The 13774-nt window shown below is 46.5% G+C and overlaps 8 protein-coding genes across 8 annotated transcripts; 3 read left to right on the top strand and 5 right to left on the bottom strand.

The window, feature by feature from the left end:
* Positions 1-259: 259 nt before the first annotated feature.
* Positions 260-1216, bottom strand: EURHEDRAFT_401056 (TIP41 family protein; the record flags this gene model as incomplete). The annotated part of the gene is made up of 3 exons (XM_040780053.1): positions 260-373; positions 436-826; positions 882-1216. The coding sequence occupies 3 exons, from the start codon at positions 1214-1216 to the stop codon at positions 260-262; spliced, it is 840 nt and encodes a 279-aa protein (XP_040641001.1).
* Positions 1217-1636: 420 nt separating this feature from the next.
* Positions 1637-2903, top strand: EURHEDRAFT_451230 (aurora family serine/threonine-protein kinase; the record flags this gene model as incomplete). Its single annotated transcript, XM_040783931.1, has 3 exons — positions 1637-1732; positions 1794-2708; positions 2766-2903. 3 exons carry the CDS (start codon positions 1637-1639, stop codon positions 2901-2903), a joined length of 1149 nt encoding a protein of 382 aa, XP_040641002.1.
* A 106-nt stretch (positions 2904-3009) lies between these two features.
* EURHEDRAFT_410376 (mitochondrial inner membrane protease ATP23) lies at positions 3010-4114 on the bottom strand. Its single transcript, XM_040781342.1, has 3 exons — positions 3869-4114; positions 3546-3805; positions 3010-3469 (listed from the first exon to the last, which is right to left on the bottom strand). The coding sequence occupies exons 1-3, from the start codon at positions 4098-4100 to the stop codon at positions 3242-3244; spliced, it is 720 nt and encodes a 239-aa protein (XP_040641003.1). The 5' UTR covers positions 4101-4114; the 3' UTR covers positions 3010-3241.
* On the top strand, positions 4049-6113 carry EURHEDRAFT_410378 (glutamate 5-kinase). The gene is made up of 5 exons (XM_040781343.1): positions 4049-4376; positions 4430-4617; positions 4673-4783; positions 4840-4935; positions 4990-6113. The coding sequence occupies exons 1-5, from the start codon at positions 4337-4339 to the stop codon at positions 5824-5826; spliced, it is 1272 nt and encodes a 423-aa protein (XP_040641004.1). The 5' UTR covers positions 4049-4336; the 3' UTR covers positions 5827-6113.
* Positions 5935-7650, bottom strand: EURHEDRAFT_384858 (putative beta-1,6-glucan biosynthesis protein (Knh1)). The gene is made up of 4 exons (XM_040779632.1): positions 7111-7650; positions 6921-7021; positions 6418-6850; positions 5935-6356 (listed from the first exon to the last, which is right to left on the bottom strand). The coding sequence occupies exons 1-4, from the start codon at positions 7321-7323 to the stop codon at positions 6291-6293; spliced, it is 813 nt and encodes a 270-aa protein (XP_040641005.1). The 5' UTR covers positions 7324-7650; the 3' UTR covers positions 5935-6290.
* Positions 7651-7762: 112 nt separating this feature from the next.
* EURHEDRAFT_521774 (signal recognition particle receptor subunit beta) lies at positions 7763-9167 on the top strand. Its single transcript, XM_040786851.1, has 3 exons — positions 7763-8058; positions 8127-9009; positions 9067-9167. The coding sequence occupies exons 1-2, from the start codon at positions 7843-7845 to the stop codon at positions 8871-8873; spliced, it is 963 nt and encodes a 320-aa protein (XP_040641006.1). The 5' UTR covers positions 7763-7842; the 3' UTR covers positions 8874-9009; positions 9067-9167.
* On the bottom strand, positions 9116-10413 carry EURHEDRAFT_513889 (putative short chain dehydrogenase/reductase; the record flags this gene model as incomplete). Its single annotated transcript, XM_040786217.1, has 5 exons — positions 9116-9199; positions 9266-9888; positions 9950-10189; positions 10260-10284; positions 10336-10413. The coding sequence occupies 5 exons, from the start codon at positions 10411-10413 to the stop codon at positions 9116-9118; spliced, it is 1050 nt and encodes a 349-aa protein (XP_040641007.1).
* A 179-nt stretch (positions 10414-10592) lies between these two features.
* Positions 10593-12395, bottom strand: EURHEDRAFT_513890 (cystathionine beta-synthase CYS4; the record flags this gene model as incomplete). Its single annotated transcript, XM_040786218.1, has 4 exons — positions 10593-11213; positions 11271-11947; positions 12019-12053; positions 12136-12395. 4 exons carry the CDS (start codon positions 12393-12395, stop codon positions 10593-10595), a joined length of 1593 nt encoding a protein of 530 aa, XP_040641008.1.
* Between the last annotated feature and the right edge of the window lie 1379 nt (positions 12396-13774).

Consider the following 13774-nt stretch of genomic DNA (forward strand, 5'->3'; position numbering starts at 1 on the left):
TAACCAGGCTGGAACTGTGCCGCTCATGATATATGCTCTCAATTGTTCTCATGACACGACACAGCAAGTACTTCCTGTTGTTCATTAAGATGGTCATGTCAGCCTTGAATGTGTTGCCCGAATAGGCTTGATCATCTGATCCTTTATCCTTTTTGCATCTGAATTTGCCGTCAGGCTTCTAAAGACTCCACCAACAGCTACAATTGGGTCACCTTTTTGGGATTGGTGGGAGATTAAACAGCAGCTAGACATTACGCCATTACTCCCTTAATGACACTCGCTCTAAATGTCTTTCAACAAGAGGAAGTTTATCGGAAAGTTTGTTTGCATCTCTCAAAGCGGCCGGGACATCATCTCGTGTTGTTGCCAGGGTCTTCAGAGTGTCAGTGCATTTCATGTACTGTTTCATTTTCCCTATTCGAATATGCGTCTTACCTGTCTGACTTTCTCATATTCACATTCCTTGGATTGATATTCTCTAATCACTTCCATATTTCCGAAGTCGACGTATACCCTTGTATCACGGAGTCGGAATAGAACATTGTCAAGCCTCATGAAAAATCTCAGTAGTAGAAGAAGTCTGTCTGGCATAACACGGATCTTGCATGATAGCATGGTAATCCCGTTATCAGCCAGTTCATCCTCATACAGGATCACTTCATCAAAGAATAGTATTGGATCTGGGCGCTTCAATAAGTCGATCGGGATTTGCTTGTTTGTCTCTTCAAATTGTCGACTATTGGGACGGACAGTGCCCTTATAGTCTGTAGTGTACGACCAGTCAAATGGTTTGACAACTTCATTGATGCCTTCGTGTGTTATTTCTCTGGGATAGCCGTCAGTGTCGAGAAATTTTATGCGCGACAATCTGAATCCCACACCTGCTTTTCTGCCATTCTCTCGAATATGCTACCTTGAGCATCGATTCTCCAGTCTTGTCGACACGATCCAATGCATCAAATGCATTGAAGGTAATCTCCCAGCCCGTTTTTTCGTGCTCAATCTTGACAAAGTTATCCCCAAAAATCATTTCCGGTGGCGCAATACCGAGAGAATTTGACATCTCTTCGATAGGCTCGGCTTTCAGAATCGGCAATTTCTGCGTGCTTATTCTAAAGCCCTTGATCGAGGTCGAGTCTGGCTTCTGTGAACTAGGAGAAATCGCTGCCGGGCTGCGCACGGTGTGGGCAGAGCCCGTACGAATGTTGAAAGCCATGTCGCATCAACTGAATGGTGAGAAATAGCGCGGGGAAATATCAATCTGGTACTTTAATGATTGAGGGACTGGTAAATTGAATTGTCGATGCGCAGTGCATGTCATGAATGGCCGATTCTTATCAATATAGCATCTTCTCCGAACGATACCCCGCGGAGGTCGGAGAAAGAGGCGGCCCGTTCCGTTGCCTGGGTGATGTGCAAGGAGCTGCGCCGATAAACAGCCGCTGGAGCTGTTCTTTCTCGCAAGTCAACCTTCTTGACACAACCACACAAACTCGCCAAACCACCACTCCTCATCCCCCTTGTTTATCGACAATTACTAAAATCCTGGCATGAGCATTTAGTAAAGAAGGAAGCACTTGAGCATCGCAATCGCCTCTTTGCGACCTTAACGTCATTGACACTTCTCACCACAATCATGGCTACCAAGACGTTGGAAGCTCGTTTTGAGCATCTTTCTGTGAAAGATGAGAATGATTCTAGCGGAAATGGCAGCTATAGTTTAAAACAGAAGGTACTGATTGAGCGAATGTGATTAGACATGCAGGATCAACCAACTAATTTTATCTGTCCAGGGCTCCCATTCTACAGCCACGTCCCTATCAGGCCTTGGGTCCACTGCGCAGCTGAACAATAGCTCAAATAGGCCAAATCTACTGAAACTCGCATTGCAAAACACCAATGATAACAGGATCAATGCAACAAATTCGTCTCCTGTCAAGCGCAACGCCGATGAAAATGAAGAACAGTCTCACGAGCAGTCTTCGCCAAAGAAACTACACCTTGGAATGTTCGAGATTGGAAAGCCCTTGGGAAAGGGGAAATTTGGCCGAGTCTATCTTGCCAAGGAGCGATCTTCCGGGTTCGTTTGTGCACTCAAGGTCCTTCACAAATCCGAGTTGCAACAAGGAGGGGTGCAGAAACAAGTTAGGCGAGAGATCGAGATCCAGAGCAACCTTCGTCACCCGAACGTCCTGAGGCTCTATGGACATTTCCACGATAGCAAGCGAATTTTCCTGATACTGGAATTCGCAGGCCGAGGCGAATTGTACAAACACCTTCGAAAGGAACACCGTTTTCCTGAGTGGAAGGCTGCACATTACGTTGCCCAGATGGCCGCAGCGCTCAAATATCTTCACAAGAAGCATGTTATGCACCGTGATATCAAGCCAGAAAACATATTAGTTGGAATTCACGGTGAAATCAAGATCAGCGACTTCGGCTGGAGTGTCCACGCGCCGAACAACAGGCGGCAAACCATGTGTGGCACGTTGGATTATCTGCCTCCGGAAATGCTTAAGCCAGGCTCTCAAGACAACTACTACAACGAAAAGGTCGACCTATGGAGCTTGGGTGTGTTGACATATGAATTCCTTGTCGGAGAGGCACCGTTTGAGGACACCCCAGTCATGACACAAAGGCGGATTGCAAGAGCAGATATGAATGTTCCTTCCTTCGTGAGCCCTGAGGCGAGAGATTTGATCAAGCGAGTATGTACTCCCTCTATTAATCCATTTTCATAACACTTATCAGCTAACACATTCTAGCTTCTCGTGCTTGACCCTGAAAAGCGAATCACGCTTGATGAAATCCAACGACATCCCTGGATCGTCAAACACTGTATAAAGGACGATGGAGTTACGAAACGGAGTTCTGGTTCTTCGTCAAAGGATGGTAAAGCATGAAAGCATATTACTTGGTGTGAAACAGGTTTATGCATTGCCGGGGTTGTTGGCGTTTCTTTCTTCTCTTTCCTCCGGTCTAGCTTATACGGAGTTTGGTTGTTTGAGCATATTGGTGTTTCGATTAATATTTTATTGCCTCTATTTTCCCTCTTCTTTAGGAGTTTGGAAATCTCTAGGATATGGTGTCATGTTGATATTCGTTTTTCTTTCTCTTTTTCTTTCTCTTCTTCTTTTTCTTTTCAAACTTGTCATCATCAAATCTAATACATTCCAAAGGAAATATAATAAAACAATCGTAGAATGGAATGGCTAAAGAGAGGGGGGATCATATATTCACGTCACCGATAAATTTCATCAAAGGGTCGTGTATCTCTGAAGCAACTATCCCAAACTTCATTAACAACTTTTTGCGCATGGGCTTCGTCTTTGCAACCGGGCCTTGCCCTCACGGATAGAACAGCCCTTCTCCGAACGCATTCTTGATGCTGTTGTGTGAATTTCCACTGGCCTCGCCGGAAAAACTCCCGCGCCCATCTGCATTCGCCGCTAAGCGAACTGGCTCGAATCTACGGCAGAAGAAAACAGAGAATTAGCAAATCTCCAGCTTGCCACTAACTTCCCTCCTTGGTTATTTCCCCTTACCTCTGTGCAAGCTGCATGCCTCAGGTTGTTGGTCCATTCGACTTTGAATCTTAAGTGATCATAGGCATGCACCATTTCATGTGCCATTGTATCCTCCAGATGTCCTTGGTCCTTCATTTCATTTGCACATATCAGAATGCCGTATTCAGGATCGAAACCACCGGCCTTCCTGTTTGTGCATCGGCGACAATAGATGTTGTGATTGTGAAGGTCTCCTCCGAGCTGTCGAATATTGTCGCTCAAATAGCGAATAACGGGACCTTCAACCATACTCTTAGTTGCCGCTCAACTGAATTATTTTTGAGAGTGATATTATGACTCACTGTATTGTAGAAGGAAATTGCGCTGCTCCTCGCAGCGATTGCAATCAGCAGCTTCATTTCGGATATCTCGCGCAACACGGAATTGTTCCTTTCCTTCGTCCGTCATTTTGCCCGTTAAGACCGAAAAAATATTGCGCCATTGTGTCCAGGTATCATCTCCGGGAATATAGCCATTATCAGCATTGCGCTCCAGATGTGAAGCCAGCCCAGGCGACTGCGAAGGGTCTGTCATTTTGGCACTAGACTTGCAAGGGCTTGAATTAAGACTCCGATCCCCAAGATGTTCCGCCGAAACTCTCCGCATTGGCGGTAATTAGTGGCAGAAAGCAATCACTCCGATTTTCTGAAGAATGACCGAGTAGTTTGCGGAAGGTGAAGAAAGGAATATTGTCTTTTTATTATACAATAGCCGTTCTTTTATGGAATCCGATGTGTGTTGAGGGTCAGGTATCAAGCAAGGCTAGCATCATGAAGGCCTCTGAGCGTCTTACTGTCGTTATCAAACTAGGTGCGGGGACTCATTTTCGACGGGTTGTAGCGCATTGGCTTACTTCTGAACAGGCACAAGCTCTATTGTTGACGAAAAAACCCATGAGCCCATCCTCTCTATTCTCTCGTTAATTGTTGAAACGGCCGCCAAGCTTCATCGGGATGGTCACAATGTTGTCCTCGTTTCATCCGGCGCCGTGGGTGTAGGGTTGCAACGGATGGATATAGAAGAAAGACCAAAGAGTCTGCCTCGCGTCCAGGTATTTATGGCATATTTAGTGTCATAATTATAGATTTGCTGACTGAAGTTGTCAGGCACTTGCAGCTGTCGGTCAATGCAGGCTCATGAGTCTTTGGGACGCACTATTTTCGCATCTTCGTCTCCCTGTGGCCCAAATTCTGCTGACAAGGAACGATATCGCAGATGTAAAACACCAAAAGTCTTGGATGTTGCCTTCATTATGCTCTAACAAATGATACAGAGAACGCAATATGTCAATGCTCAAAATACCTTCTCGCAATTGTTCGACATGGGAGTAATTCCAATCGTCAACGAGAACGATACACTGGCCGTTTCTGTATGTGATCGGCGCCTATACTACCTCAGACTATTTTATTCTAATTCTCTGTAGGAAATCAAATTCGGTGATAACGACACATTGTCGGCCATCACAGCGGCCATGGTCAAGGCTGACTATCTATTCTTGATGACTGATGTGGATTGCCTTTATACCGCTAATCCACGCACTAATCCCAATGCAAGGCCAATAGAAGTGGTTACGGACATATCTTGTCTAGAAGCAGATGTTTCATCTGCAGGCTCTTCCCTGGGAACTGGTGGCATGAGCACAAAGATCATTGCTGCAAAACTGGGGACGAGTGCAGGTGTTACTACGATCATCACCAAAAGCTCGAAGCCCGGAAATGTTCATGAGATTGTAAAATATCTCCAAGGGATTCGACAGAAATCCTCTGAAGGAAGCGCTACGGCCGATAGCGATCTTCATATGACGAATCAAGAGCCTCCATCATCTCCTCCTCTTCACACCCGGTTCCTTCCCTCAGATAGTCCTATCCAGTCACGGTCATTTTGGCTACTCTACGGCTTAAAACCCCATGGGACTATCTATATCGACAATGGTGCATACCATGCACTCCAAAACAAAGCAGGTCTTCTCCCGGCTGGCGTATTGGGTGTGGAAGGTTATTTTGCACAACAGGAAGCAGTGCGATTGGTTGTGGTGGAGAAAATCTCTCCTGACGCTCTAAATGGCGAATTTCTTCATCACTGGCAAGAGCCGAAGGAAGTTGGCCGTGCTTTGGTCAATTACGGCAGCGTTGAGGTCGCTCGTATCAAGGGTCACAGAAGCACCCAGATTCAATCCCTCCTCGGTTACGCTGATAGCGAATACGTCGCCTTGCGCGAGAATATATCCTTCTTCAACCACGAAGATTTCTCTCAGCGGTAATGTTATACTTGTGAGGAGGACTGCTGACAGAAACGCCAAATACCTGGTGTCATTTTAGGAGACCACTTTTATTGGTGAATGTTTGATTAATGTTTGATTTGATCATGCCTTAACTTTCACGATGATATGCACATTTTTGTTTTTATTTACACCACTGTCACTTTCTCCAATTCCATCTTCTCGGTATTAACCTTTCCTTTGCACTAGAGAGCGACCAAAAAGGATAGATAGACTGCATTATGAACCTCAGACATAAAGAATTTACTATCAGATACAATCCGTTGGACTATACAATATAGGCAATCAGCCGGCTCCGAAATGAGATTAAACTAGTACCAACTATTGGTGATATCCATCCTCCTTGAACACCATATGCGAAACGGACATCATGGAGTAACAAGTCGCGTTGTAAGTAGACACCGAAGGAAAATTCTCCATGTGAGGTTCCCATGTACGTTCTAAGGTCAATCCTTCCATCTCTCCAACCATCTCTTCATGTTCATGTCTTCTGGTTGTGCCGCAGGAGTTGCCTAGGCGTAAGATTATAGGTCAGAACACAAACTACAAAATTATGCGGTAGAGTTAACATACTGTGTTCTCAATGTTTGTCACTTTGTACGTATCAGTAGCAGAAACCGTAGTCTCAACAGTAGGAGCACCAAGATAAGCGGTAGCAATGGAGTAGTGGCTGGTTGGATGCTGCGGAGTCGGCGTCCCAGGTGGAAGCGTACTACCAGGTCTTTTTGCCATGGGAGCATACCGCGTCGGGCCGGACTGTAGTTTATAGGGAATGGTGTGAGCTCCAAGACCTGTCGCTGCAGCAGCCGGTTCCCCAACGGCCTGCCTCTTCTGGAACCCTTCATGTTCCTGGTCCTCTCTAAGGGGAGCACCGCTGACATCTCGAATTGCGTGGATCCCGTCTGTAACTCGGGGGGAGAAAGAGCCAGTCATGTTGGTGAGGGAGAATCGACTCGAGTAATTGATCACGGAGGCATCAGGACCCGACGCGACCAATTTCAGGAAACTGGGACAAAGGAGAAGCAGAATGTCAGGTACAATCTGATGCGATCAAGAAGACGTGTGGTAATTCTTACTATGCGTTTGCTTCTTCACCCCCAGCATCTTGGTCAAGCCTGAACGAGACTGAATTTCCCCGGGCAAAAGGCGCATCTTTGATGAGAGTAGCTAGTTCTTCCTACAGGCCCAAGATGTAGGTCAGTATTGGACATTAGCACTACCATGACAGTCATATTCAGTACAAGCAGGGTTAGAGAAAATACTCACGTAGGAATCGGATGTATCTCCCCCTGCGCAAAGGTGGATATCATACTGCAACAGTTGTGAAATTTTGGGAAATCCACCAGACTCTTTCCAGTGAGCCGTTACAACATTACCACCCTTGAGAGTCGAGCCAAAAGCCGGAGCAGTGAATTCGACATCAGCAACCGCGATGGATACTAAAGGGAGTATGAAAGAGAGCGGACGAAGGAATCGCATCCTGAAAGAGATGGACAGACGATACCTTCGATGGTAGAAGAGGACAAAAAGCAGAAGGAAACGAGCGTGAAAGAAGGGAAATGCGTTAGTTTCAAGAAACAACGGATTGAGTCTTCTTTCTATCTTCACTGGGGGTTGTCATCCCTGCGGACCAGAGGTATGTAAATCATGCAGGGCAAAATAGCAACAATGACAACAACAATGATAATAACAGCCAAGTATCCCTGGTAGAATCCAATTCTTCCTCCAATTAAATATACAATCAATACAATACCAAAAAAAAAAAAAAATTGAACGACAAGATGATGGGGAAGAAAGATATTGAGATGATGTTGTTGATCTACAGCATATAATAGTCTTATCGACACGCTCCACTACGGAGTACTCAACCTTGGGTTGGTTCCGGCCGGAGCTCGGCCAGCCGTGACCTTACGACAGTAATAACCACATCATCCTCTTCTTCTGTTTTTCTTTTATCCCAATCAATTTCTCGTGTCCATCCAGTACTTGTGCAAGAGAATGAGGCATCACCAATCAGATTGGAGCTCCCTTGAGGGCGTTGTAACCAGCCTATTAGATGGCAACCCCATTGCCATTCTAATCACGGCCTTTATTGCCTTTGGTCTGCCCGTTCTTCTACATATTATTTTCTACCAGACGGTGGCATCTCCGCCTGTGAGCAATTTCTTGCTGCTTGGACCTAGTGGATCAGGGAAGACAGCTTTAGTGACATTGGTGAGTTTCTGGCTTCGTCTATAATAACGCACATGTTTGATTAAACATTAACATTGTCTTTATATTAGCTTGAAGCCAAATCATCTCTACTTGCCAAGAAATCTAAAGCTACACATACTTCCCAGGCGTCTACCGACACTACCGTTAGCCTTCCCGTTTCAGTTCCGACTGCCTCAAACCGCTTCCGATCGGTAAACGACCCGTCGCTGAAAGATGTCTCGAGAAATCCCATCAAGTACAATGTCAGAGATACCCCCGGTCATGGAAAACTGCGGGGCCCACAGGGCGTGACCCAGCTTCAGTCGATGTTGAGCGCGAAGGACCCAAGGATGAGAGCACGCGGAGTGATCTTCGTGGTCGATACCGCGGCTCTCACTCAGGATGAAACGTTACGGGACACCGCCAGCTATTTACACGACGCCCTTCTGTCTCTGCAGAGACGAGCTCTAAGCAAGGGAAAAGCTGCCTTGAGAGTCGCAGGAGAGGTTCCTATGCTCGTGGCCGCCAACAAGCAGGATCTTTTCACTGCCCTGCCTCCCGGTTCGGTACGCGAAAAGTTGGAGTCTGAAATTGACAGAATCCGGAAATCAAAGAGCAAAGGCCTCATGGATGCCAGCGTTGACCCTGGAACAGGGGAGGGCGAGGATGAAATCCTGGGCAATGACAATGTTCAGGATCCGTTCACCTTCAAGCTCCTGGAGGAGGAAGTTGGCATCAAGGTTGATGTTGTCGGTGGAGCGGTAAAGGGAGACAATGAAGAGAACATTGGATCTGGTGTGAGACGATGGGAAGAATGGATCGGCCAGCGTCTGTGACCGGTCTTCATTGATTTGAGTTCTGGATCCATAACGCAGTTTTCTGCAGAATACTTGCTACCGTACCCGAATTTGCAAGCCATATACCACCATAAAATACGAATAATATTGTCCCTTCGAGATATCTAATTCACTGGTGAAAAGTAACCCTTCGTTCTCACATACGGTATATGTGCTGATACTATCTAAAAAGCGGCGGATGTAAACACAACACCTGCCTTACTCTGACTATTTATTTTTGCTTAGTCTTCTTTATCAGGCTTCTTTCCAGGTTCATCTTGCCAATTTGATCCCAGTGTTTGAGTTATCTTGGCATCGGTCCAGTCCTAATGCGGATTAGAACCGGATTGTGTGAATAGGAAGTTCATCCACAGAAAGTAGAAATGACTTACCCAGAGATCCCTCGCCACTTTCTCATCACAGGCAATCTTGCTAGGCCAGTCAGCTGTCGCAACAGGAATAAAGTATTGACCACGTTGATTCTTCTCTCTCGGCAAATCACTGGAACTCAAATACAAAGCCGTTGCAGCACCATCTTCCAGACTCTGTCCCATGAATAAGGAAAAGAAAGTCCGCATAATTATCCCAATTGGTTTCCCAAAAAGCTCATTCCATCCAATCCATTGCTCCGTGACAATGTTACCCGGGAAAAAGCAATTGACATAGATATTCTTTCCCGCGGGGTCATTCCCTTCCTGAAGCCGTCGGCTAAGCTCCTTTATGAGAAGGATATTACCCAGTTTCGAACGGCTGTACCGCCATATAGCATCAACAATCCTAAACCTGGAGGTTGGATTAGGCGCCATAAGCAAGTCGAAATCCAAACGCCGGCAGAACATGTGCATAGATGATGTAGTCACGACAATGCGAGCATCGCTAATCGGCGAGTCAATAGTCACCCGTTTTAGGAGCGGAAGCAGGATGGTGACCAGGATCTGATGGCCTACGCAGTTAGCTGCGAAGACCGATTCGATGTTCTGCGGGGACCGATTGTACTGGGTGGACACTCCCAGCCCTAGAAACCAAAGAACAGAATTAGATAGTCAATACGCTGACACGAAGCAGGGAATCAATACCCGCATTGCATATCAAGATATGTATCCTGTCGGTCTTTCGTTTGATATGCTCAGCTGTTCCCTTTACTGACCGGATATCCGCGAGTTCGCATTGTGTGAATTCAAGCTTCTTGTCGATAACATCGAGAGAGAGGCCAGTTTTATGAGGCCATTGCTTCCGTGATTCCTCGAATTTGTTTTTGTTTCGTGCCAAAATGAAGACCCTCTCTACATTGTTTTGGAGAAGCTGTGTGGTGATTTCTGAATCCAAGTGGAATCAGTACATCATTGAATGAAAATGCGTACGACTTTTAGAGAAAATATCGCTTACCTCGTCCTATACTTCCTTGACCACCCTGTCAGGAATTACAATTAGGAATGTTTTGTCATTGTTACAGGATACTTACTGTTACCACCGCCACTTTCCCATCCAGCGGTGGTGTATCTTGGAGAGAAAAGTTTCGATAGGTGAAAACACCTGTCATGTTTCTGCTTACATATGTGTGTATATAGAAAAATGAAATTCGTGAAGGTGAAGGGCCTTACTGATGTATGTTTCGTGGCGTCCGAGATGGTTATCAGCATAACGTCATTATATTGGATCTAGTTCTATAGCGCCACAATGTACCCTGGTAATAACCCTTCTGTTTCCTGGGCGGAATATTTAGGAACCGTTCTCATTATTATGGAGCATCCAAGTAAGCAGGTCAACCTTGGTCGCAACCGCTACTGGCCTCATCGTTCCCTGTTTGTTTGTCTCGGTGACAATAGCTGCACTATTCCATTCCAAGAATCGATTGAGCACGCTGAGAGGAGTATCCGTCGTAATCTCAATGAACTTGCGTCCCTTCTTTTGAGCCTTCAAAGTCTCTGGACCGATGGGCTCGCCGCCTGCAGTCAGTCCCAGATCTCTAGGATCGGTCACGACTTCAGGGATCCTGCTAAAATCGAACATGACGTCGGAAACTGGGCTCTTCCCAGTAGCACGGCCGTGGGTGAGTCGACTGAGGATATTGCCCAGGGTAGCTAATCCAACCAATTTCTTTCCAGAGGGCGCAAGAACGGGGAGTTGATCGAATCCTCTATCTCGCATGATTTCAATCGCGCTCTCACATGGGAAATCCGACCGGATAGTTGTAATCGGCTTTAATCTCAGTGAGTTCACCTTCGCTCCAGAGAATGCATCCTTAGGGCCTTGAGTTTGCAGAGACGGGGACGTTGGCACGGCTTCAACAGGTGGTGATGACAGAAGACCATTGGCAGCAAGCCAGTCATCATCGGCGAACTAAGAGATCAAATAAGCATATAGAGCTATCGTATAAGAAGAGCGCGTGAAACTGACCTTGGTGAGATAGCTTCTGATGCTGTCAGGTAAAATCACCACAACAACATCGTCTTTCCCAAAGTTATAATCTTTGGCGGCTTGCTCAAGAGCTGCAATGGCACTCCCGCTGCTTCCGCCAACAAGGAGACCCTCTTCGGCTATCAAGCGACGAGAGTATTGGAATGATTCTTTATCGCCTGTCTTGTACCACCTGTCTACGGCCTTTTGATTGAGCACCTGCGGAATGAAGTCATACCCAATTCCCTCAACTTTGTAAGCCTCGTTCAAATGGGGTTCGTTTAATGACGCAGGAAGAGCCAGAATTGATCCATGGGGGTCGGCCGAGATAACCTGAACGTCTGGGTTATGCTTCTTAAGACCTCGGGATAGCCCGGTGATCGTTCCACCAGTACCTGCACCAGCAACAATCGCCCTAATCTGCCCGCGTGTCTGGGTCCAGATTTCCTCAGCCGTACCGAACTCGTGGGCCAACGGATTGTTTTCATTTCCGTACTGATCTAGAATATGAGCATTGGGAAGCTCCTTCTCCAAGCGTTTGGCAACACCAATATGCGATTCAGGCGAGTCGTAGGCGGCTTCGTTGGGAGTACGAATGATAGTTGCATTCAGTGCACGTAAGACAGCCACTTTCTCTGCAGACATCTTTTCCGGGAGTGTGATGATCGTCTTGTAGCCTAGAATACCCAGAAAATGTATAAAATTAACACCTCCGTATTCGAGAAATCGTAAACGGAGAATTTCAAACCTTTGACGGCAGCCACCAATGCCAGACCAATTCCACTAGAATCCAAGAGACATATTAGACCATGCCATCCAACCAGGCGTGACAAGAAGCAAGTATAGGATGACAAGAGTAACCAACGTGTTGCCGCTGGTAGGCTCGATCAAAGTATCGCCAGGCTTGATACGGCCGGACTGTTCTGCCGCCTCGATCATGCGCAAGGCGATACGATCCTTGACACTCCCACCAGCGTTGAAATATTCCAGCTTTGCATAGACAGTGGCCTGAATCCCGAGACTCTGGGGAAGCCGGTTCAACCGCACCAAAGGCGTATTGCCAATGTGCTGGGTGATGGCATCTAGAGCCACCGGAGGGATGGCGGGGTTGGTTATCGTGGACATTTGATGCGCGAGATTGTCGGGAATAGTGAAAGCAACAAGGATGATGGATGGCCGTTGGTTTTGCTAGGGATTCCAGAGAAGAGAAAAATCTTGACTTGGATCAGATGTTGAGAAGATGCAAACGGAGTACTGTCGGAGTACAGACATTCCGATGATAACCGTTTCCGTCAAACATCGCAAACGAATGGAGATCTTGCGACATTGGATAAGGACTCCCTATTGTGTACGACTACTTTGTACGGACCACGAATAAAGTAGAACGTGATCATTATATATATAGGGAGAGCTCTTCCGCATCGGTTCACTGCTTTTCCTACAATAATAAACCGTCCATTGACTCTGTCTAAGCTTATCATGTTTATCTTAACGTGCCGTTCCACACAAGCTTATCGATAGCCAAAAATCACAGTGGCTGGCATACGGAGTAAACACATTCCGTAGGTCGTTCTCCATACTCCGTACTCCGGTACGAAGCATTACTCCGTGCTTCACACTCCGACATTGAGTTCTCTCTCCCTCTACTACATTATATAGGAGCCAATCCCCAACAGGAGATGCCAGTCAGGATGAAACATAATACACCAGTGACCAAAATTGACCAATCTGGAGTGTTCCTTCCATTTTAATAATCACTTGCCAGCATAGCGCGCAGACCGCGAAATTGCAAAGGGAAAAAGGAGACATTGGTTGCGCAGGCCGTGGCTGTGCACAGCAGGGACTGGACGGTGATCCACTGCCAACAGAGAAACAGCAAAACCACACTATTCCGTACAGAGTACTAGTCTGTGCTTGGGGCCGGTGTGTTGGCGATGTGAGCGAAGTGGCTGGCAGTCCCGCCCAAACAAAAAGAAAAATATAATAACGAAAATGAGAGCTGACAGTCAAAGTGATGCGTATTCTTGCAGCATAATGGAATTGTCTAGAGCCTCCGTGAAGTCCAGGTATGTGCAATTTGGCATCCTGCACTAGGGGAGTTTCATCGGCGCATCGCAGCGGAGGTTGATTTCGCTACGGTGGTTTGGCCAGCAGGTAGACAATGTGAAAAGAGCCACACGATGCAATTAAATGGGAGCTACAATATGTGCCCAATCATTCCTATCAAATAAGCAGCATCCACACGGAATTTCTCTGCTGGCTGTCACGAAGCTCAACGGATTCTGTACTTTGCATTCTGTCATTGAGGCCATAGCACTCTGTATATGTATCACAGTATCACCAGGACTGTTTGACCTTAACTTCTAGCTTTATTACTGCTTTTTTTTTTTTTTTTCTCTTCCCCGCTGATCATCTGCTGTGACTGAAGTCTATAAGAGCAAAGACGATCCAAAAGAATCACCAGTTCATCTCCTATTCTTTGATTCCCCCCCCCCCCCCCCCCC

This window comes from Aspergillus ruber (assembly GCF_000600275.1).
Source record: "Aspergillus ruber CBS 135680 unplaced genomic scaffold scaffold00006, whole genome shotgun sequence".
Lineage (NCBI taxonomy): Eukaryota > Fungi > Ascomycota > Eurotiomycetes > Eurotiales > Aspergillaceae > Aspergillus > Aspergillus ruber.

Excerpts from the sequence above, each read along its gene's own strand:
- EURHEDRAFT_410376 (XM_040781342.1), bottom strand. The coding sequence starts at position 4,100 with ATGACAGACCCTTCGCAGTCGCCTGGGCTGGCTTCACATCTGGAGCGC. Across the intron at positions 3,806-3,868 it reads CAATTTCCTTCTACAATACA|GTCCCGTTATTCGCTATTTG; the intron begins GTGAGTCATAAT and ends GTATGGTTGAAG. Across the intron at positions 3,470-3,545 it reads GGCATGCAGCTTGCACAGAG|ATTCGAGCCAGTTCGCTTAG; the intron begins GTAAGGGGAAAT and ends CTTCTGCCGTAG.
- EURHEDRAFT_410378 (XM_040781343.1), top strand. The coding sequence starts at position 4,337 with ATGAAGGCCTCTGAGCGTCTTACTGTCGTTATCAAACTAG. Across the intron at positions 4,377-4,429 it reads TACTGTCGTTATCAAACTAG|GCACAAGCTCTATTGTTGAC; the intron begins GTGCGGGGACTC and ends ACTTCTGAACAG. Across the intron at positions 4,618-4,672 it reads AGAGTCTGCCTCGCGTCCAG|GCACTTGCAGCTGTCGGTCA; the intron begins GTATTTATGGCA and ends TGAAGTTGTCAG.
- EURHEDRAFT_384858 (XM_040779632.1), bottom strand. The coding sequence starts at position 7,323 with ATGCGATTCCTTCGTCCGCTCTCTTTCATACTCCCTTTAGTATCCATC. Across the intron at positions 7,022-7,110 it reads GAGATACATCCGATTCCTAC|GAAGAACTAGCTACTCTCAT; the intron begins GTGAGTATTTTC and ends TTGGGCCTGTAG. Across the intron at positions 6,357-6,417 it reads TGACAAACATTGAGAACACA|GCAACTCCTGCGGCACAACC; the intron begins GTATGTTAACTC and ends TCTTACGCCTAG.
- EURHEDRAFT_521774 (XM_040786851.1), top strand. The coding sequence starts at position 7,843 with ATGAGGCATCACCAATCAGATTGGAGCTCCCTTGAGGGCGTTGTAACC. Across the intron at positions 8,059-8,126 it reads AGACAGCTTTAGTGACATTG|CTTGAAGCCAAATCATCTCT; the intron begins GTGAGTTTCTGG and ends TCTTTATATTAG.